General features: G+C 39.5%; 1 protein-coding gene across 5 annotated transcripts in view; it reads right to left on the reverse strand.

Annotated features, from left to right (window-relative positions):
- Nucleotides 1-21,961, reverse strand: part of FGF12 (fibroblast growth factor 12) — a 477,520-nt gene that overhangs the window by 218,604 nt on the left and 236,955 nt on the right. The window contains exon 1 of one of the 5 annotated variants that reach the window (XM_016136339.2): nt 12,606-13,952. The exons of the other annotated variants lie outside the window; for them this stretch is intronic. Coding sequence (XP_015991825.1) covers nt 12,606-12,804 — 199 coding nt within the window. The 5' untranslated portion in view covers nt 12,805-13,952. Of the gene's footprint in view, nt 1-12,605; nt 13,953-21,961 lie in introns of those variants that run through there. 5 annotated transcript variants of the gene reach the window in all.

The raw sequence follows: 21,961 nt of genomic DNA on the forward strand, positions 1-21,961 counted from the left end.
TATGAGATTCTAAGTACTTGTCTCATAGCTATTTATCAAATGAAAAGTGAATTATTAATATTTTTCATCTTAATATGAAATGAAAGGAAATAAATATTAGCCTAATATACTAATTCATTTTCTTGCTCAGCATCTTCATATTTGTGCAGAAATGCCCTTGGAGCCTGACTAGTACTATGCCATGAACACATTAGTCACTAACAGAACTCATTTTGCTTTGATGAGTTATTTCTGACCACCTACTATGGAGAGAGCACTGAAATGATAAGAATCCTTTTTCTACAGGAACTCATACTCCAAAGGCAGAGACAGGTACTATATAACAGTTAAAAGATAAGACAGAATGAACTTCAGACAATAACGGTGCAAAACCAAATGAAGCCTGGGGCTGACAGTGATTCACTCCTCTTGGGAAGAGCTGAGATGATCTGGCCGAAGAGCACATATTAAACAGATATCCAATAGGTGTCCAACAATACAACTTGACTATAATAGATATTTTAAAGCAACTATCCACATTTAAACTGCTCAAGACAAAAAATGAATAGATCTTGCTACCAGTGTCTTGCACTGTCCCACAGGAGACAGTGATGGCATAGCAATAAGGCACTGGCTTATGCTGAGTTTCAGTGCTTGTTCTGCCTTTCCTAGTTGAATAACCTAACCTACACCTTTGAAGTCTCAGTTCCTTCCTCCATGAGGTGAGTGATTGTATTGAGCTCTGATGTTCTCCAATTAAAACCCACCACCATTTTAAGTAATATTCCCCACTAGGTGGAAATCCCTAAGCTGATGTCAGATACACTTATTCTCAAGTGCAAATATGTAATGGCATGAGACAAAGTCTTAAACGAAGTGCAAATTCTAACAAGAGTTTTTAATCAAAATTGCTTGCATTATCGGGATTCAAATAATGAACCAAGGTGCGTGGAGCTTGCATCTCTTCAGCTTCACTAGCCTCAGCTATCAGCTCCATGGAAACAAGCTTCAGACTGAATGTGGTTGCTTGGCATGAGAAAGAGAGTGGGCAGCACTCTGGTTTAAGTGAAAGTAACAGGAGGGCCAAGGAAACTTCATCTTCAGGTTCCTAACCGAGGCAATCGTCCCATTAACAGAACCATAATAACTCAAGAAACCATGTAGTAACCCAGGAATGCAGCTCAGGAACACTTCAAAGAAGGGAATTTTGTGGAAATACGAGGAAAAGCCTGATTTCAAAGTAAATTTCCTTCTTGGTGCTGCTTTTTGCATGACCTGTAGGTGGAAAAAAAGGAGTACACAGACCTCTCAGGATACCATAGCTGCAGAATGTGGATGCAGCACCAGCCTAGATGCTGCCAACTACATAACTGTGTAAAAGCTGCAGGGGCTAATGGCCCAATTCTGGGACCTGCTGGGGAAAAACGGGTTCAGCAAGGAGGCACACAGGAACCCTAGCTACTGTTCTAAAGAGAAGGTAAATGTTTTCCAATTTCTCAAAGGGATATCCCACAAGAACAGGACTTCAGAGGAAGCCAGGGTTTTTATCAATGTGACTTGCCTTTCCTAGAATCCTGAGCTTCTGGACCATTATCTCACAGGCCACTTGCCTTTCACTTGGGTTTCCTTGGAATCGGAGACTCGCCTTATTTTCCATCATTTTTTATTAATTATTCAGACATTGACCAACTTTTTCTGTTTTAGCCTCTTTGGGTGATTTGGGGGTTACTATCTTTTCTTAAAGTCTTCTTCCCAACATAAGAACACATATGGAATGGATATTATATGGACAATTCAGCTAGAGCTATTTGTCTAAAAACAGAATCTGACACTTATTCTAACCAGACAATATGAATACAGATTCCTACTTTTAGTATTTATTTAAATTTTGTCCCTGGTTCTTAATTATATAAGGAGCATTAGCTGATTCTAGGGCACTGTGAAGGTAATATGGAACATCTTTTGAAGTCCCAAAATTAAAATATAACATCTACTATCACCAGTAGCAATTTAAAAATACACCTTCTAGAAATTTTTATTTTTCCTTTTAATAATAACTTACAGAATCCCACAGCTTTTCTTTCCCGAATCTCCTTCACACTTCATTTCAATCCTCTTTTTGACCTTATGCTTAAAAAAATCTACAACACTGAAGCATGCTGGATTTAATTACTAATCCTTGAAGAGACAGAATAGGCCTGAATTGAGGTCAAAAGAAATAACGCCTGATATTTTAGACAAAGGTACATTTAATAGCACATTGTAGGTAGTTAAGCCATGAAATGAAGTTACGAACATCCTAAACAGCAGACTCGGAAAAATTTTATACTTCCTGTGTAAGTACAAAGCAGGAAGCAGATGAGTATTTCACATACCTAATCATGAATGTTTCTCCTGGGAAAGGTGACTAGTTAATGACTTTTCGAGCTAAAAAGGCCTTTAGATATCCCTTAATATAATTTCCCTGTTTTTCACAGAAAAAAACTGAGGTCCATTTCCAGTGCTGGCAGAGTGGAAAGAAAAGCTGACTTGGAAAAACAAGGCTGAGTTCAAACTCAGATTCTACTTCTAACTACTCTTGTGAACCTGAGACGCTCCAGGCTTTCTAGGCTTCAGCATCCTGACATTAACTGGAGACACTAACTTAAGAATCCTCTTCCTCTAAGCTGATTCAATGAGCCAGCTTATCATTTACTCACTTCTTCAACAGTGATTTAAGACCTGTAGTGACACAAGCAGGATGCTAAATGTGGAGAATCTGGTGAAGAACAGGGTACAGGTCCTGTCCTTAGGAACCAGCAAGCTAGTCAGGAAGGTGAGGCACACAAGCATACATATCACATTAATATGGCTCAGATTTTGGACATCATTAAACACCGTAAAGATTAAACAATAAGCAAAAAGAAGGGATCATCATTATAATTCAAACTGGTGTATACAGTTTCTAAGCATCAGGAATGTGTTCCTAAAGGCATTTATGAATGGGATAATTATTTTTTGTTTAAGGGCAATAGGTATGAAATGATGAGACTGAAACAGGTCAGTGATTCTCAACCTGAATCACCAAGGAGATTAAAAACAAAACAAACTGATGACCAGTGCCTGGGCCCCAGAGGAGGAGACACACTAAATTGAATTTCCTGGTTATGTGTCATTCACACACTTAAAAACCTCACAGGTGATTTCATCATTCAGCCATACTGAGTACCACTGGCCTATATAATCTCTAAACGCTAACATTTTGTGATTTTGACCATGGATCCTATTTGTCCCACGTCATTCTTCTCTAGGAACCCAAGTTTGGTCTTAGACCTTAGGGCTCTTTATAATGACACCTGAAAAGTCATTATGAAAGGCTTATATACACTTAAACTCCAATTAGGAAGCATTAAGAGAAGTAATGGGTAGAAGCAGGGAGCCAGAAGATATATAAATACCACAAATTAATCAAATGACTAACAACAGAAAGAGAAATAAGGAGGACTTTACGAAGTTTGTCTTTTCAAAGTAACCTAATTATACAAAGACCAATGAACTTGGTCCAAACTCATGTATGAAATCCTCCTAGGTGCCACACATGAGTCATGTTCAAGACATATTCAGGACTGAGCCAGGTTGAATGTTTTCGAAAGTCTATTAGATAACAAATACTTTGTTTCAACTTTAAAAGATTAGAAAATCTATTAAGGTTTTCTTTTTTCCTCAATATTTTCCTCTCCCTAAAAATCTTTACAGGATTGCCCTTGTAACGTAGAAGCTCTAGATCAATGGATGAAGGTGAGTATTCTAGAATGTTTCTTCGAGAAGTCAAGATTAAAGTAGATAGCCTTAATTTTAAAAAAATAATAAAATAAAATAAAATAAATAAAATAAAATAAAATAAAATAGACATATCATTGGGTATTCAAGCTCTTCATCATATGGTAAAACTATTAAACAGTAAATAATACAATTACCTGATTTTTCACCTTAGCCTTCTATAGCGCTTTATAGTTTGAAAATTACATTATCTGACCCACATTAACACTGTTTCTCCCCTAGCTTTCCTCTATCTCAATAAATCTACCATTCACTATTGACTTGTTCATCCAGGAATCACCGAGGTACCTTTCTCTTGACTTATATCTACCTATTATCAGGTTCTGCTCATTCTAACTCCATACTCTTTTTATACTCATGGTCACTGCCATTATGTTTCACATCAACAACATCCATAGTCTAGGCCAGTGGTGCCCAAACTTTGTGGTCTCAGGACCCTTTACACTCCTAAAAAATTACTAAGTACCCCAAAGAGCTTTTGTTTATGTGGCTTATAGCTTTCAATGTTTACTGTGTTTAGAAATTACAACCAAAAAATTCAAATGTTTATTAAAAACAATATTTACAGTATGGTAGCCAATACTATATATCATATATTTAAAAGTTACTAAAAGAGTAGATCTTGAAAGTTCTCATCACAAGAAAAAAATCTGCAACTATGGGTGGTGATGGATATTAACTAGACTTACTGTATGATCATTCCACAATATACGCAAATATCAAATCCTTATATATCCTGAAAGTAATATGTTATATGTCAATTATATCTCAATAAAAAATAAGTTCATTAAATATTAATACAAATAGCATGTTTTAATGAAACAAAAATGTTTCATTTTCGAAACAAAAAAAATGAGTAAAAAAGTAGTTTATATGTTTGCAAATCTCTTTAATATCTGACTTAATAGAATTCAACTGTATTCTCAAGTCTACTTCTACATTTAATCTCTTGCAATATGTTGTTGTGGTTGAAGTATATAAAGATAACCTGATATGTGGACACTATGACAGAATGAGTGAAAAAGGCAAATAATTAGTATTAATATGAAAGGTTATTATGAAAATAATTCTGACCTTGTAGACCCATTGAAAGGTTTGCAAGGAGTTCCCAGCATCTGTGTACCACACTTTGAGAACTGCTGGCCTAGACCGATGTCCCGGCAGCCTATACTTCTTTTGCTTCCACTCTGGCTCCCTTGCAAGCCATTGCCCTCTCCAAAGCCATAGTGTCCATTTAAAACTGCAAGTCATATTTTATCACCACTACTTCTAACTCTTCTTTGGATCCTAGATTAAAATGTGAAATCCCTCCAAGGGATTTTAATTTCCTATACAACTCTGTCCTTGACAATCAATCTTTCCAGCATCAACCGAACCCCTTACTCTTATTATTTCAGCTATACTTCGACTTCTTCAAAAGCACCAAACTCCCTCTCACCTTGATCTTTACGTGAGTTGTTCTCTTCTGCTTTGAATTTTCTTTCATCCCTCTGCCTACCTCACCCCTCAGAAATCAGCTTAAATGACTTCCACAGTGTGATACTATGATTTTATAAGAAATATGTATTTGGTCTTCATTGCTTTTTTTTTTTTTTTTTTTTTTTTTGGCACAGAGCTCCTAAAACCCTTGGAATTTCCTAAGACATGAGAGTGGTAAGCTGTTTTTGTTATGTGAATGAGGTGATTTTTGAACCAAAACTGAGAATGGAGACTGGTTGCCAGAAGAACCAACCACGTAATGAGAAGGTTGGAACTTTCAGTCCCACTCCAGAGCTCAAGGGTGTAAAGGGTTTAGAGGTTGAATCAGGCACCAATGGCTAATGATTCAATCATGCCTCTGTAATGAAGCCTCCATAACAAGCCAAAAGGATGGGTTCAGAGAGCGTCCTGGTTGGTGAACACATTGAACACATGGAGATTTGGGGAGAGTTGAGCTCCTGGAGAGGGTGTGGAATCTTCGCACTCTGTCCCCATACCTTGTCCTATGTATTTCTTCCATCTGACTGTTCCTGAGTTACATTATTTTATAATAAAGCAGTTATCTAGCAAGTAAAATGGTCCTCTGAGTTTTTTTAGCTGCTCTAGCAAATTAACCTGAGGAGGGGGATGTGGGAACCTCTGATTTACAACCAGTTGGTCAGAAATACAGGCAATGACCTGAACTTGCAACTGACTTCTGAAGTCCAATGAGGGGTTCCTTGGAACTTCCAATTTATAGTCAGTCAGTCAGAAGCACAGGTGACAACCTGTTCTTGAGAAAGGTATCTGAATTGGGGCAGGAGGGGTTGTCTTGTGGGAGTTATCTGTGAGAGTTGTCTTGCCTTTAACCTGTAGAATCAGACGAATCTTTAGGTAGGTACAGAGTAGACTTGAGTTGACTATAAAACACCCAGCTGGTGTCTGAGAATTGGAGTCGATGTGGGAAACTGCCCCCTGCCCTCCACACATTGGAACTGGCTGCTAGACAAACTTTTACTCAGAGAGACATTTCCTGACCAAATGCTAAAGATAACATCTTCATTTTATAAACCAGCAGACAGAGGCTCGAAGACATTAACAAACTTGCCTAATGTTCTTACAAATAATATTTCTAGAATTTTAATTCAACTCCTACAGCAAAATCCATGTACTTAATTGTTCTGATATCCTTTCACAGTAACTGCTATCCTTAAACAGTAATAAGAAAGAAAGAAGAAAGAAAGAAAGAAAGAAAGAAAGAAAGAAAGAAAGAAAGAAAGAAAGAAAGAAAGAAAGAAAGAAAGAAAGAAAAAAAGAAAGAAAGAAAGAAAGAAAGGGACTAAATTCTACAGGACTCCCCTGACCTTGATATTAACCTTACATTCAAAAACATCTGAAGCAATCATTTATGTTTACAGTCAAGAAAGTCTGCCCCTCCGGACTCAAGTCTCCCAATGGGTGTTTAGGTGCCCCAAGTGGCTCCCTTGATATCTCTGAGGTTCCTGGCATGCAGAGAGGGACATCCCAGCCAGGAGCCCGAGACCAGATATAACAACGCAGCCATGGACGGCTTCTTTAGTTCTGGTCTGAAGACCACCAGTCTGCTCCATTCCTCCTCCTCACTAGAGACCCTCCCTAGAGGTTCTAGACTACACACACAGCAAAGCAAATCAGTCATTCATTACATTCCACGATTCCTCGAACTCTTCATTGGATTCCCCCTAACAATAACTTCCAAGCTTTGAATCAAATTAAGTTATTCTTAGTTCAAGGTGATAGAAGATAAAGACAGATGATCTGCAGTGTAGGAGCTGGGGGTCATGTGACAGCTTAACTAGTTCCTGACTCCATGAACCTGAGCAAGTCTTTCTGCCACTTCGAAGCTTTGTTTTCTTATTTCAAAGATAAGGTAAACTGTGTCAGGGGGTCACCATAAAGAATAAAAGGGACAAAAGTTGTAAAGAAACTATGTAAGACCTGGAGTCATATAATCATTTATTATTATTATTATTATTATATGATTGATTAATAGACATATTGCATCTAAGGCTTCTCCTTCTCACAGATGGTTAGAAAGTGGCCTCGGAATCAGAGCCCTTTAGATGTAGTACACTTTTACCTGGACAACAAGTAAAGCTCTGCAATGTGATGGGAAGGCCATTAACAGAATTCAGAAATGTAGTATATTACCTGGGTTCCCTATGTTTTAAAGAGGCTGTCTTTAAGAGTCTTCATAAAATCTATAATAATTCTATGAGAAAAAAATCAATAACAAATATACATTATGATGAAGCACTCAAAGGAAGAGACAAAAAATAATTAATTACTATTAGCAATTTTTCCAAACCAAGCCAAAAATGTACATAATATCTGTGCATAAATATGCTCCCACCTAGAACAAAAGCAATGTGATGCTATCTTAGTAAGCCCAGTACTTTTTTAAAATACAATTTTATAAGACAAAGGCTTTAGTTTTCAAAGATCTTCCAAAACATTCCTCTTGCTTCCTCAAATACAAAGACTGCCTCATTTCCTGCAAATTGTCTTTCTAATTCTGTTCAAGAATATCAACTTCATTAAAACTTTAAAGACTTAATCCTGAGTTATAGCTTGATGAGATCTCTGTGGGATGAAAGAAATCAAGAGATCACAGTACTTGCTATTTTAAAATGCTCTTACAATGGAAACATAATTTGTTGATGAAAATGCACTGCTGTAGAGAAAATAGGGTTTAAAAAACACATACAAAATATCAGTTTAAACCCTAGGGTGAGTTTCTGAAGAGAAAAGCTTATTGTTTTTTAACAGACATCAAGCCAAATATCAATTAGGCAGATTTTGTAGTTCAGACATGAGTCACACTTTTAAAAGAAAAAAAAAATACAATAAAAGAGCTTACTATAAATGCAAAATATCACTTGTCATATGAATCTATTAATGTATCCATTGACCAAAATTTTTCAATTTATAAAAATCTAATTTGTATTCCAGAGATTGTATAATTAAGCATCATTTCCCTTTTTTTTGGTCAGTTTTCTTCTTAAAGTTTTGATTTTCTGTGATTTTTTATCATCTATGTAAAGGGATGTGTTTGATAGCACAAAGCTGAATGAATATGCTATTAAATACTGTACATCTACCAAAACAGGTTGGAAGCATACTGAAATATTATTGTGAACAACGGTAACTTTTATAACAGTAGAAATAAGAACTCGGAAACACAGAACAATGAAAAGCAATAAAATTTAGTAAAAATTACAATAACTTCTTTGGTTTATTGTATCCACTCAGTGTAAATATACTACATCATTTTTAAAAAGAGAGTGGCATATAAGAAAACAAATACTTAAAGATTATGAAAAATACCTAATTTTCTTAGGTAAGAAATTTTCCCTAATTGTTGATTTTTTTTTTTAATGCTCTGGTTTGAGAGAAGAAATTAAATTTGATAGAAAAAATAGAAATAAATTTTATAGAAAATAAAACCACAAAATCACTCAAAATATATAGATTTAGGCTTATCTAGTTACTCTGTACTTTATAGAGAGGCTCTCATTTGAAAAATATAAGAGTGATACTGGATGACCTCTAAGGTTCATGGCCATTCCAACATTCAGAGATTCTATAATAATCTCCCCCTTCTTGATTGTGAATGTTATCCATTACCTGTAGTAACTTCTGAGTCAAAATAGAAATACTTTTGGAGGCAATCATTTATACACATATTTCTATTCAGAAGTAAAACAAATGTTGGAAACGAATAAGTCATGTAATTCACATGGACTTAATAATTGCCTAGATACAGCAAATTAAGTGTCATCAACATTTAAGCAAATGGTCTATAAAGCTTGGCTCATAGAGGTTTCACAGATAAATAATGACTCAAATAATGGCCATAAGAATGCTTCTTTCTTTACTAGAAAGTACTCAAAGAGAAATGTTCTAAAGGATTTTTGTGGTTCAATGACCTCGGCCAACTTGCTAATTCAAGGTCTTCAACATCTCATTTCCAAAGAGCTACAGCCCACACAGTGCCTAAGGGGCTAAAACTATTCCTGTGCTGTCTTCACTATTGGGATTTTCTTCTATAATGCATGCTAACTATAGGATGGTCATTTTAGAACTCCAATTGCCTGACTTAGCCTACACCTCCTTCTACCAGTTATCTCCTCTATTCTACCCTATTCCTATGCTAATTACAAAATAACGACAACAACAATCGCTGATGATAAATAGCAAATCTAAAAGATCGTTTCCATCCTTTGAGAAAGGACATGTAGTTTTTCTTCATATTACTTTTTATCTGTGGTGTTTTGCAAAGAGCACAGGCAAGAAAAATCAATTGGATCTAGTTCTAGTCCCGATTTTGTCACAATATATAGCTATGTAACTTTTTATAAACCACTGACTTGCTCTGACTTTGGGATTTCTTATCTAAAAAAGAGTTTTGCTGCATAACGCAAGGGTAAGCTATCATATTGCGCTCCAGGGATGCCATTTATAAAGTATCTAATGTGAACCATAGCCCTATAACTGTATGATATCAGGTCTGCCCTACTAGTTCTTACATTTTTATTCTGCAATACCATGATTTTGAAATCCAAGACCTTCATCGTGTAATTTCAGTATTCCCACTGCATTTATAAAGTTTCAATATTATATATATCAAAACTTGTTTAGTTAAAACAAGAGGTTGAGGGACATTCAATATATCAGCCCTAAAATCAGAAATACAACCATGGTCTTTCCCATCCAATACTTGGCTTAGTTTTACTGTCTCAGCCTCACTCCTCTGGAAAGTCTGGTTAGTGGACCATGACCACTTAACCAGTTGTGACTCAGTTTAGAGTTCACAAGGACATAGCTTAGTAGGACTAGTGAGTTCAAGAATAGCTCAAATATTAAGTGAACATAACATCGAAGTGCTTATAAAACAGATTCCCTCAAATAGTCTTTTGTTTTGGTGTTTATCAACTTCCTCCCAATCCAGTTAAAGAATGCACCCCGAAATTGAGATGTGGAAAGTGCTATCTCCCTATAAATAGGCTCATCCCATGCTATGTGAATCATGGTTCCTGACAGCAAATCAACAGATTAATTATTTGGCTTTGTTAGTAGTGATAATAGTACACTATTGTCTTCCCAAAAAGCTTTTCTGCACCCCACACTACCATTCTTCTAAGCTAAGTTTCAGAACAAACTTAAGTCCATAGTGTATAGACACGTATGTTGTCCTTGCACTGGGCAACTCTTAACAGGTACTGTCGTCTCTGCCAGATTATGATTGTGGCACTTTAGCTAAAGGAAGCCACCAGTCAGGATCCTTTCTGCCAAGATATACACTAAGTAGATGGGGGAAAAAGGAGCAGATTAAATTAACACTGGAGAAAACAAAACACTCAGCAATTCTCTCAAATTCTCTATTTTCTAATGTGATGCTGAGGAAAGAACTACAGGAAGCAATTTTCCTATGCAAAATTCAGCCATGCAAATTGCTCATCTCCAAAACAACTTCAACAACTATCAGGTGAGTTTATTTTATCCATTCAAAATACAATCCACCTATCATTTTTATTACCTCATTTTCAACTGAGGAGACTAAGTAGGATCTATTCACAAATATATAATTATCCTAACTAGAGTGCAAGAACATACTTTAGAGACTGAGATATAAGAGTCACATTGAATTCAGAGCCTTAAAGTTTCTTGTAGACCACATAAGCCCTGAGAGATGGCCCCCAAGTGATCATTGTACAATACCAAGGATTTTATTTTCCCCTAATGTTAATTTTTTACTGTGCAGAGATAACTATAGTTTTTACACAAATCTTCACTTTATAAAATGAACAGTGTATAATAATTAGATGCAAAAATAACACAGATTTTAGTAGTTCCTGCCTTGGGATCATAATGATTTTTGTTTACTCCCGAGATTTACTATTTTATCAACCTCACAGAATGAGAAAATGAGCCCACAAGATGCCATGAAAACCCAATGGAAAAATGAAATGAGACGGCTTCTCCACACTTAATCCCAAATTTCTAAACTAAGTCTGAGCTCCAACTGTCCAGACTTTCCAGTGTTTTCCTCACCTTAAAGAACCTAGCTTACACGCTTCATTCCTGGAACCTAGGAGAACATTACAATCAGCGTTGCAAAGACACTAACCTAAACCAGTCAAGGCATCGCAGAGCAAGCTTTCATTCTAGGCAGTATTTCCTTTCAGTCTCCCCTTGTAAGGGTAGAATATGTGCAGACTGCAAATGACCCTACGGAACACACCCAGAGGATCAATAAATTCTGATGGAAGCACAGACCTGGGCAATTAATTCTACTTTCATTCTCTCAAGCTGGGACACTGGCCTGGATTGAGCTGGGAATAATCACTCTGAAACTCAAGATATTCCATTTCTCTTTGTAAACAGAAACATATAAGAGACCAACCATTTGAGTTTAGGGCCAAAGAAGACAATCAGCTTCAGAAGGCCATGCCAAGAAAATCTCTAATAAGACTAAAGTTTTCTTTACACTCCCTGAGGCCAAACTGCAAATACTATGTTTTTTTTTTTCCTTAATGTCCCAAAAGTAAGTGTGAGCGTGCACAGGATGGGAGTAAGAGGACAGAAAAGTTAACGAGCAGAGTCCTTGGAAACCATGAAAGTAGTTGGAGAAAGAGCATAGGAAGAGAAGGTCTATGTAAAAGGGAGTGAAAGGACATGCAGGAAATGAGGTGAGAAATTGGTTGGAATGTCTGAAAAATACAATAGCATGTGTTACTGGAGGAAGAGTTAGAAAAAGAGAGTAAATTTAAGTTCCTCTGGTGCCTACTAAGTGTCTATTATGTGTCAAGAAAAGTGTCTATTATACTAAATGTTATGAGAAATATGTGGAAGGAAGGGTTTTTGGTTGTTTGTTTAATATTTAGGTCCTCAGTAGGTAAAATGAGCACTGGATGGATGGATGGATGGATGGATGGATAGATGGATGGATGGATGGATGAATGGTTGGTTGGGTGGATGGATGGATGGACGGGAGTGAGAAAGAGAGTGAATGAGGTCACTGCCCTCAAGGACTCTACAGGCTATATGGGACTAGAAGCATCTATACACATAACTCTCATTCTAATCAAACCATGGTTAAATCAAGGTACAAAGTGTTTTAACGAATATGGGACAAGCTATTAACTGACAGAGGGTGACTTAAAGAGAGATGTCTGGAAATTAGAGGAGAAGGGGGGCAGAATAGAAGAGGGGATCCTGGTGCCTTCAATGAGCGTCCCCCCAGGTGCTTTGCAGAAGGAGAGAGAGTGTCAGCCTCTCGGTAGCCCATTGTGCGAGCTTCTACTGACCTGGTCTCCGCCTCACTGGCCTCTTGCGACCGCTGCAGAAGCGCACTTTGCTGAATACCCCGAGGACGTGCCTCTCACACAGGGAGCGCCCGTCTTTGCTGGGGCTGGAGCGGCGCTTGGAGGCCGACACCCGGTCGCTGTTGGACTCTCTCGCCTGTCGCTTCTGCCGAATCAAGGAGCTGGCTATCGCCGCAGCCATAGCTGCTCAGCGCGGGCCCCAGGCCCCGGGCTCCACTGCACCTTCGGGATTTCGCTCCGCTGGGGCGAGGGCAGCACCTCGGCAGCCAGGAGGGACAGGGCAGGCGCGGGGAGGCAGTGCTAATACTTGAGGAGGCTGCGGTACCGAAAACCCGGCGCCCACAGGGTTAGACAGAGTCTGGGCAGTGGCGACAAAATGTGTGAAAATCCAGATGTAAACTTCCCCAACCGCTGGCGGCGGGGGCGGGGCGGTCCCAGGCCTTCCTGTTAACTAGACTCTTGCACCCCAAACTTGCACCCTAAGGCAATCCACGTCCAAGGGGCAGTGGGGAGTTTGGTCACACTGCGTTCGGAGTACCAAGTGGAAGGGGAAGAAGGATGTCCAAAACAAGCCGTGCCCCAGTTGGGGAGGCGCAAGCGTTGTAAGATGTCCAAAGTATATCTACACACACACACGTATATATATAAAACCCGTTTACAAAGCAGAGTCTGGACCAAAGCGGGTAGCGTGCCCCCGGTAGAAAATACTAAAAAGTGAGTAAAACGTTCCTTTAGAAAACAAGCCACCAACCGCAAGAGAGAAGGAGAGGAAGGCAGCAATTTAACTCCCAGCGGCCCGCAGTTCTGAAGATTAGGAGGTCCGTCCCGGCTGGGTGAGGTCTATGGATTGCATCGCACCGGCTGCCATTCTCCAGGGGCCGGCTGCTCGAGTTCTTGAATTCCGAGACGCGCGAAGTGGGAGCGGTTAGCGGGAGTCCGGGTAGGGGCGCTAAGAGGGCGCAGCTGTTTCCAGCTGCGAAGAGAAAGACTCCCCGCCAGCAACGCTGCAAAGAGAGCAGGAGGCAAGGGAGGAGGGAAAGAAAGAGGAAGGGGGGAGCAAGGGGGGAGGGAGGGAGATCCTCGAGGGCTAAGCACCCCTCAGGGAGAAACCCGCGGGAGGTGAGCGCTGGGGATACACGGGGTCCCAAGAGCGGGCGCTCTTTCTCTTCCCGCTTGCTTTCTGGCACGAGACGGGCACAGTTGGTGATTATTTAGGGAATCCTAAATCTGGAATGACTCAGTAGTTTAAATAAGCCCCCTCAAAAGGCAGCGATGCCGAAGGTGTCCTCTCCAGCTCGGCGCCCACACGTCTTTATCTGGAGCTCCCCACCATGGTCCGCCGGGTGCCGCCGCACCGAGCCTATCTCCGCATAGGCTCAGAGGGAGCGAAGGAAGGAGGGGGCGCCCTGGCGGGCTCCGGATCAGGTCATCGCTGCGCTGCCCCGGCTCCCCCAGGTTCGCGCCGCCCGGCAGTCGACAGCTCACAGGCAGCAGATCAGATGGGGATTAGCCGCTGGACGCAAGGCCGATCACTTAGTCCCGCGCGGCCCATCCCGCCGAGGAAGGAAGTGACCGGCGCGCTGCGAACACCCGCGCGTCCGCTCGGGTGGGGCGGGGGTAGGCTGTGGGCGACGTCGGCTCGAGGTGGCTGCGGCTCAATGCTGGAGCTGCCCACCATGGTCTGGCGCCGGGGGCGCAGGCGGGGCCCCTAGGCCACCACAGGCGATGGCGGGAGGTGGCCCAGAGCGCAACCCAGGCCTCGGGGTTGGACGCAGACTCTGGGGCCAGGGCCAGGAGGCAGGTGCAGGCTGCCGCCAACTCGCCCAACTTGCTGTGCGGGTGGCCGTTCAGAGCCTCGTGCTAGCAGGGCGCCCCCTGCCACAGCGCCTTCGCCGCCCCTGGCCCTGGAGGGGGCTCTCAGGGCCGAGTCCCATTCCTGGGCTCAGACTCTGGGAGCGCGGAGCCATACCGGCTCCTGGGCGCCACTGCCTCCTCCCAGTCAGCTCGCCGGGCTGGAGCGCTAGCTCCGCAGGAAACTCCAGGTAGGGTCTGCCGCTGCCGAGAGGGAGGTGGGATCAAAAGCGGGCAGCGGCGGGAGTACCTCCTGCACTGCTTGCCCACCCTCCGGAGAGCTCCAGAGTGCCTAGGTGGGGCCAGGCTGGGTCGCGGGCTTCTGGAGCATTGGGAAGAGTCGCTTGTTCCCGTCCTCCTCCCCTCCTTCGCGCCCTCTGCTCCCAGACTCCCTTCTCCTCCCTCCCTCCCGTCACCCCTCTCCCTCTTCTGTCTTCTGTCTCTCCCCTTTTCTCTTCTCTACGCAATCCTACGTGATTGAGGTTTGGATGAGAAATTCTCAGGCAGAGCGAGGGAACTGCAGCTCGGGTCTGCTCCGTCCCGTCCCTCCCCCAAGAGAAAACACTACCACAAGCCGGTTAAAGGACCCTGGGTCTCTAAGAAGAGGTTAGGGGTGGGAGAGCCGAGCGAAGGCAATCTACCCTCTCTCCAATAATCTGAAGCAGGTAGAATTCTCTGTTTAGGAAGGAAGGTATGGACACTGGAGAAAGTGACAATAGCCTCTTGGGTCCTGGCCTTGGGCCCCACCTTTAGCTCATTTTGGAACAGGAAAAGCATCTCCTCTCCCTTGGAACCCAGATTTCTTGGTTCTATCTGGAAACCTGCAAAATAGGCTCAATCCCTAAAATGAGGGACCAGGTGAGCACCCTGCACTGAGAGGAGAATGAGGGTTGGGTGAGACAATAACTGTGGGCTAGGGTAGTCAACGACCAGCTTTGGAATGCAATCAGGTCACCAGGAGTGCGTGTGAAGACAGCTGGATGTTACAGGAAACTCAGCAGAGGAGATAATGTCACCCAAGTTAAAATGCAGCATGAAAGATTTTGGAAATGTAAAAAGAGTAATCACCTTCCATTCACTCCAAGGTCTGGAAGTGGCTATTAGTTATAATCACTCTCCAACTTGTCTTCGAATATCATTAATGACTCCCCTTCACAGACACCTCTCCAAGTATCAAGGGCAGTGCCCAAAAATTAAATGAATGACTTCCAAGCAGAAACAGGTGTACACTGGAAATACCCCAGTTGAGGGCAAAGCAAATGCAGGCGGTGAAAGCTACTGAAAATAAATATGGGACCCAGAGAGCTCTTGGAACTCTCTAGATGTGGTCACAAACCTGTATGCCTAGCAGAAATTCACTTAGTCAGTGAGAAGGATAGAGGTTTATGAGGTTGTTTAGCCCAAGCTCTGTGTCAAATGACCGTGTGTGAGGGCCTGGAACTTTAATGCTGCCACTAGGCATAACACAGGCAGACAGCAAGGAGGAGGATTAAATAGGCAGACATCTTGAGAAGGGGGGATTCTCAACTGTCAATGAAGTACACATCCCCTGCAGCAGTTCACTGTGGCTGAATGAGGACAACAAACTTCGGATTTTAACAACACAAAATAAAACAGGTGGATACATTTTCAAAAGTGCATATGGATGGGTCAAGGGGATTATCACTTAAAATCAAAGTAATTACTATATGAATTAGGCAAATGTTCACATTCTACAGATAAAACTATTTTCCTTACTTGGCTACCAGACTTATCTCGTTCTTGAATAAGGCAGGCACAGATAGTACTGGCTGGCACTGGGGGCTCTGGGCCTTGTTCAGTTCAACACCGAAAAAGAAAAAAGTTCATCAAAGAAAGGAATCTAAAGACATGGGCAAGAGGAGGGTGTATAGTGAGGCCTTGAGAAAATCATCACTAAACTCTGAGTCTCTTTCTTATCCTCAAAATGGAGACAATCATTCTGTCCACCTCACAGAACTGAATATGTATCTGCAAGCATTTGAAAAACTGGAATGTGCCAAAGAAAAAGATGATGACAGTGTTAAGTTTTTTTAAAAAAAGAAAATACATAATAGTCTTCTGAGATGCTTTTTTAAAATGCAGATTCCTGATTATTTCTCAGAATGTAAAGGAGAAATCTCTATGAGTAAAGCACAGAAATTTGAGTTTTTAATAAGTTCTTCAGGTATCATATGTATGTATATGTGTGTGTGTGAAAATTATATATATATTATATATACATATAATTATATATATATTTATTTATTTATTTCAGTGTAGATAATACTAGAAGGGAGAAATAAACTCAGACACTCGAAACCTAGATTATTTCTCCAAAACTGCCATTCCCTGCCCTTCCCTCGCCCCCACACCCCCACACACAGATCTGGGAAAAGGATGCTTGCTCCCTTGCGTGTGTTAATTTTATTCTGTGAGTTTGTGAAAAATGAGGATGTTTTGATGCAGAAAGTAAACCAAAGTGGCAGCCATAAGATAAAAGAGGGTGATGGGGGAAAGATGAAAAAAGTAAGTAACAGTGGCTGTTTGAAGTTCTCCCCTGTCTTGACATGACGGCATCAATTTAGGCATTTAAGGAACAAAATGAAAACAATAAATGCCAGCTTTCTGAGAGCGACATTATTCCTGTCTTTAGATATCTATTAAAAGAATGTGGTGATGAGACAACAAAAACTTTACATGTTCCCTTGCACTCTTGCAACTATTATCAGGGTGCTTTTTAGCTGTTTAGCACTTTAAGTCACCATCAGCATCATTTACACCATTTCCTCAATGAGAAGAAGAGGTAAGCATAGGGAAATTTGAGAAGTTATATTGGACCCATGTACAGGGAGGGCCATTGAGATCAGAAGCAATACTGAAGTTCGTATTTTGATATCCATAAATTCATAACTTTCTTCTCTGGGTCAATAAATCTCATAAGTTTTCCTCCAAGGCTACTACGACATTTCCAATACCTTTTCCTTTGAGGTCAGAAAGGAGATTAAATCAACCTAGTGATGATTTAGATAAAACAATCAGGTTATTTTAAAGGGCAGGGATATTAGTATCTTCCTTTTCAAACTATCTTTCTTTGAACGACTTGAGAACGTCCCTTTACCATTCTGAAGATATCATGTGTAGAAGCAGTGTTAATTACTTTGGAGAAAGTTGTCAGATACACATTGAAAACATAATTATATAGTTATATTTATATTTCTGACCTCTAGTCAAACAGATAAAACATGACCAGTCTTATTCATCTCCATATTTTAAAATGAAAAACAAAGAATATTTAATAGTCTTTCCCTTATTTATAAGACGAATCTTCCAACTCCCAAATCAAACTATTAGGACCACCATAGTCATTCACTTGAAACTTTGACCTGAGCACAGATTATATCCAGTGCTCTGTTTTAGTTACCAAGGGGAACTCTGTACACCTCTGCATTCTCTCTGCCCGCAACAAGCTTACAGTTCATGCCATCATGATCTAATTTGGCTCTAACTCACTCACTAGTTGTATACTGCTGGACAAGTTATTCAGTCTCTCTAAACCACATCTGCAACATAGATCAACAATAAAGACACTAGCAGTATCTATCTAACTGGGCTGCTGCAAGCCTCAAAGAAGATGTGATAATAATGCCATGTGTTAGAATGAGCATGTTGTCATTAAAATATCCATTTAAATCAGGTCCCTGCTATAAAATCCAAATTTCCCAAAACAGGAGAATATACCTTGTGATTCATATACATCATCCATCATTTACTCCTGGACATAATGTGTTTAATGAAGACTGGAAATCAACTTGAAGTAAATGATTAACCTTGACATAGTAATGGCAAACAAAATTTTCATTAGGGGAATATTGTCAATGTCCTTGTCTGTTGGGAATGCAAAGGAGTCTAGCTCTGCTCATGTATTATCCTACTCTGAGGTCAGGCCCCTGATTCAAAGCTTGGTGAATATGAGCTCATTAGGCTCCCACACAGCAAGCTTAATGGACAGAAGAGGACCTTTTCTTCATGAATTTCATCCCAAACAATAACTATACTTCCATTTCCTTTTCTCTGCCAGAATGTCAGTTAAAATAGGTTGGCAAAAGCAATATAAATAATTACTTTCTGATAATTCATAAATTTCTTCATATAACAAATTTATTTAGTTCTTTTATTCAACAGTTCAATAACAGAATTACTACATGTTACATGTTTTTCTGATTTTGGCCATCTCTAAAAATCAGAAAGACAATAGATTTAATTCTTTATGACACACATTAAGGATAGTAGCCTTATTGCTCAAGCAGGTCAAATATAAGTATCTTAGAGAATGTCTCTTTTGATAAGAAACAAGATATAACTAATGTGAGCCAATGCTCAGTTCCCACATAGTTCTACGTGTAGCACAATTATTGATTCATTGGATCATGATCCTATGATGTAAGTTCTACTATTATCCTCATTTTATGAATGAAGAAACTGGAGCACAGAAAGGTTAAGTTGCTTTACCGAGGTCACCCAGTTAAGAATAGGTAGAGTTCAAATGGAACCCATGTAATTTATTTCCAGAGCTTTCCTTTTATCTTGTTACACTTGAAAGAGACCAAAGTCTTGCCACCCTAAAACTACCTTCCGAAATATTAATCTTAAAGCTGATTATTATTATTATCTCCCTTTTCTGGCCAAGAAATTCAGATGGAAAGACCTGCTCCAGGAAGGAAATCTTACTCTATTCACTTTATCCTAATTTGAATCAAATATGGTAGATTAGAAGGATCCAGGCAGGGCCCTGTTAACTAGAGGAGCCGTTATGCCCCATTGTTTCTTGGCAACTCAGAAGCAAAAACAGCAGGAATTTATTTGCCACTCTCTAGGTTGCCCCTAATTTGCTCATTTTCACTTATGAAATCTAAGACCCCATTCCCCACATTTACTCATTTGTTCAAAAATGACATATATACCTAGTTTTGCCTCATTGTCTTTGGAATTTTCACACTTAAGTGAATTCCAGAGTGCATAAATTAAAATTCAATTTTCTCCTGCTAATTCAACTCTATTAATTAGAAGGTGGAAGGAAAATTTTTTTTTTAGCCCCCACACACTATATGTCAATTAAACATGGTACCATAAACTATTATAATCATGCAATAAAATTAATAAAATAAAAATGGAATTATCATTTGCATTTATATAGTCTTTTACTGTTTAGGAATCATCTTCCCATGTATTATCTCACTGAAATTCTCAACAAACGTGAAGAAATTTAAGATTATGGCAGCCTGGTTTTACAGACAAACCGAGAGTCTATTAAGTGATGCAATCTCCCAAGTTCACACAACAGATGAGTGAAGATCTATGAGTTTAATCCAGACCTTTAGACTTCAATGTCTCTCATGTCCTAACTAAGATCACATAAAGAAAAAAATGAGAAAGTTAAATGTCCTTTCTAGTGCTTCTCCAGCAGGATTTCACATCTTGTAAATGACCTTGAAAAGATCACATAATGTTGTAAGGGAGGGGGACTCAAATGACCCAAATCTTCTCCCTCTGCAGTTTTTACCTCTCTCAACCAAGGGGCTAAGCTTATCCTATTCTTGGCCATGATAGGGTACCCTTTGGTTCTGAGAGTGTGGCCTTCAAATACTCTCCTTCTTGGTTCAGTAAATCAAGTTGATCTTCATAAGAAGACTATAGGAAAACTAAATCAAAACAGAAATTAGAGAAATTTATAATAGGATAAATTTGCATTTCTTCCATTTCCATTCCTAAAAACGTACATTGGTTTGGTTTGCACTACATGATTGGTACTTGGTTATTTTCTCTCTTAGATGGTTTGAGGATGTTGGAAAACCTGCCTCAACTAACTACCCATAATTTTAGCCTTTCTCTAATTTCCACTGTCACTGATATACCTTCTTTGTAGAAGAGAAATGAGGTTAGAAGATTCCCGTCAGAATGTAAAACCCCTAAGGGCAAGGAAATTATCTATTTTGTTTACTTTTATATCTCTAGAGTCTAAAATAGCATTTAGTATATATCAGATGCTCTGGAAATATCTGAATGAATTAATTTATGATTCATCCACCTACCTTTTTAAGTCAAATTTAAACATTTATTCTAAAATCAAGTAGCAAACTCAGTTAACTCAAGAGTGGCCTCCACACTTCCAAGTTAATCATTTTGTTTTATCAACACCTCTAAAACTGTCTAAATTCAATCCATCTATTAAAAACTGACAGCCTGAAAGGGTACATGATACCTAGATTCATGTTCTGACCACCCCCCATCTCCCATATTTAGGCCTATAATTTCAGTTCTGCATGCTTGTGTGAGTGCATGCTCTCTCTCTCTCTCTCTCTCTCTCTCTCTCTCTCTCTCTCTCTCTCACACACACACACACACACACACACACAAGAAAAAGAATGTAACAATAACGAAAAGAGTGACCACAGGCATCAGATAGAATGAGTCATCAATTTTTAAAGCCTTGGAATGTGATAAAAATGACCTTAAAATGGTTTGATAATCATGACATTCATGCTGTCACCCATCTCTCTGGGCTGCTTTCTTCATGGACAGTTTCTAGTTGCTCGCATTTCTAATTTTAGACTTTAAATTTTCAAGGAATGGATCTTGTTGAAATAGCAGTATCTTACAGCACCCATCACATGACTGACACTCAAACTATATTACTATACTTTAATAAATTTATATTTTTGTCCTCTGTGTGTACACAGATAAGGGTGGGGGTGAAACTAACAATTAGTGAAACACCCTGCTGATCCTATACTCATAGGTATTTGATATTGAATAAGATATAATTGGAAATAACTGAAATATACAAATTTGTTAGGAAAAACTGTCAGGGAGTTTGGACAAGGTGACCAGAAAGGTCTTTCTACTAGTAAGTTTTTAGAATTCTCTACAATTACCGGTAAAACAGAAAGAGTATGTAATTTAGAGTAAATAATGTTTCCTTGCATAAAGTTACTGAGTCTTTCTAAACCAAAATATATTTGCCTGTGAACCTATTACTATATAGGACCTTGATTAGTTAGAATAATATATTGAAAATATAGCACTGGTTTTTAAAACAAGGAAAAGTATGAATGAGTGAACAAATGGATGGGTAGATGAGTAAATGGATGGATGAAATATAGCATCTTTCATCTAAAAATCTCTAAATTTGCTTTGCTAGGCTAAGCAAAATATGTTAAAAAAATAAAAAAAATATTTGGCAAGCTTTTTTTCAGAATATTGGGGAGACAAACAAGAAAACATTCAAGAAGTCCAAGGTAGTAAATAAAAGCACTTAGTAAAGTTCTCAGTCATTCACTTAATCATTTTCACATAAAACTATACCCCTCTGTGCCTAATTTTGTCCAATAATCCAGGATATGCAATAGGAAGTTAATGGGACATTGGTGTAGATAGATGGCTGTGTGTTTATGAAATCTAAGGCAGAATAGATAGATGATAGATAATAA

The sequence above is a fragment of the Rousettus aegyptiacus genome, unplaced genomic scaffold, assembly GCF_014176215.1.
Source record: "Rousettus aegyptiacus isolate mRouAeg1 unplaced genomic scaffold, mRouAeg1.p scaffold_m13_p_4, whole genome shotgun sequence".
Taxonomy (NCBI): domain Eukaryota; kingdom Metazoa; phylum Chordata; class Mammalia; order Chiroptera; family Pteropodidae; genus Rousettus; species Rousettus aegyptiacus.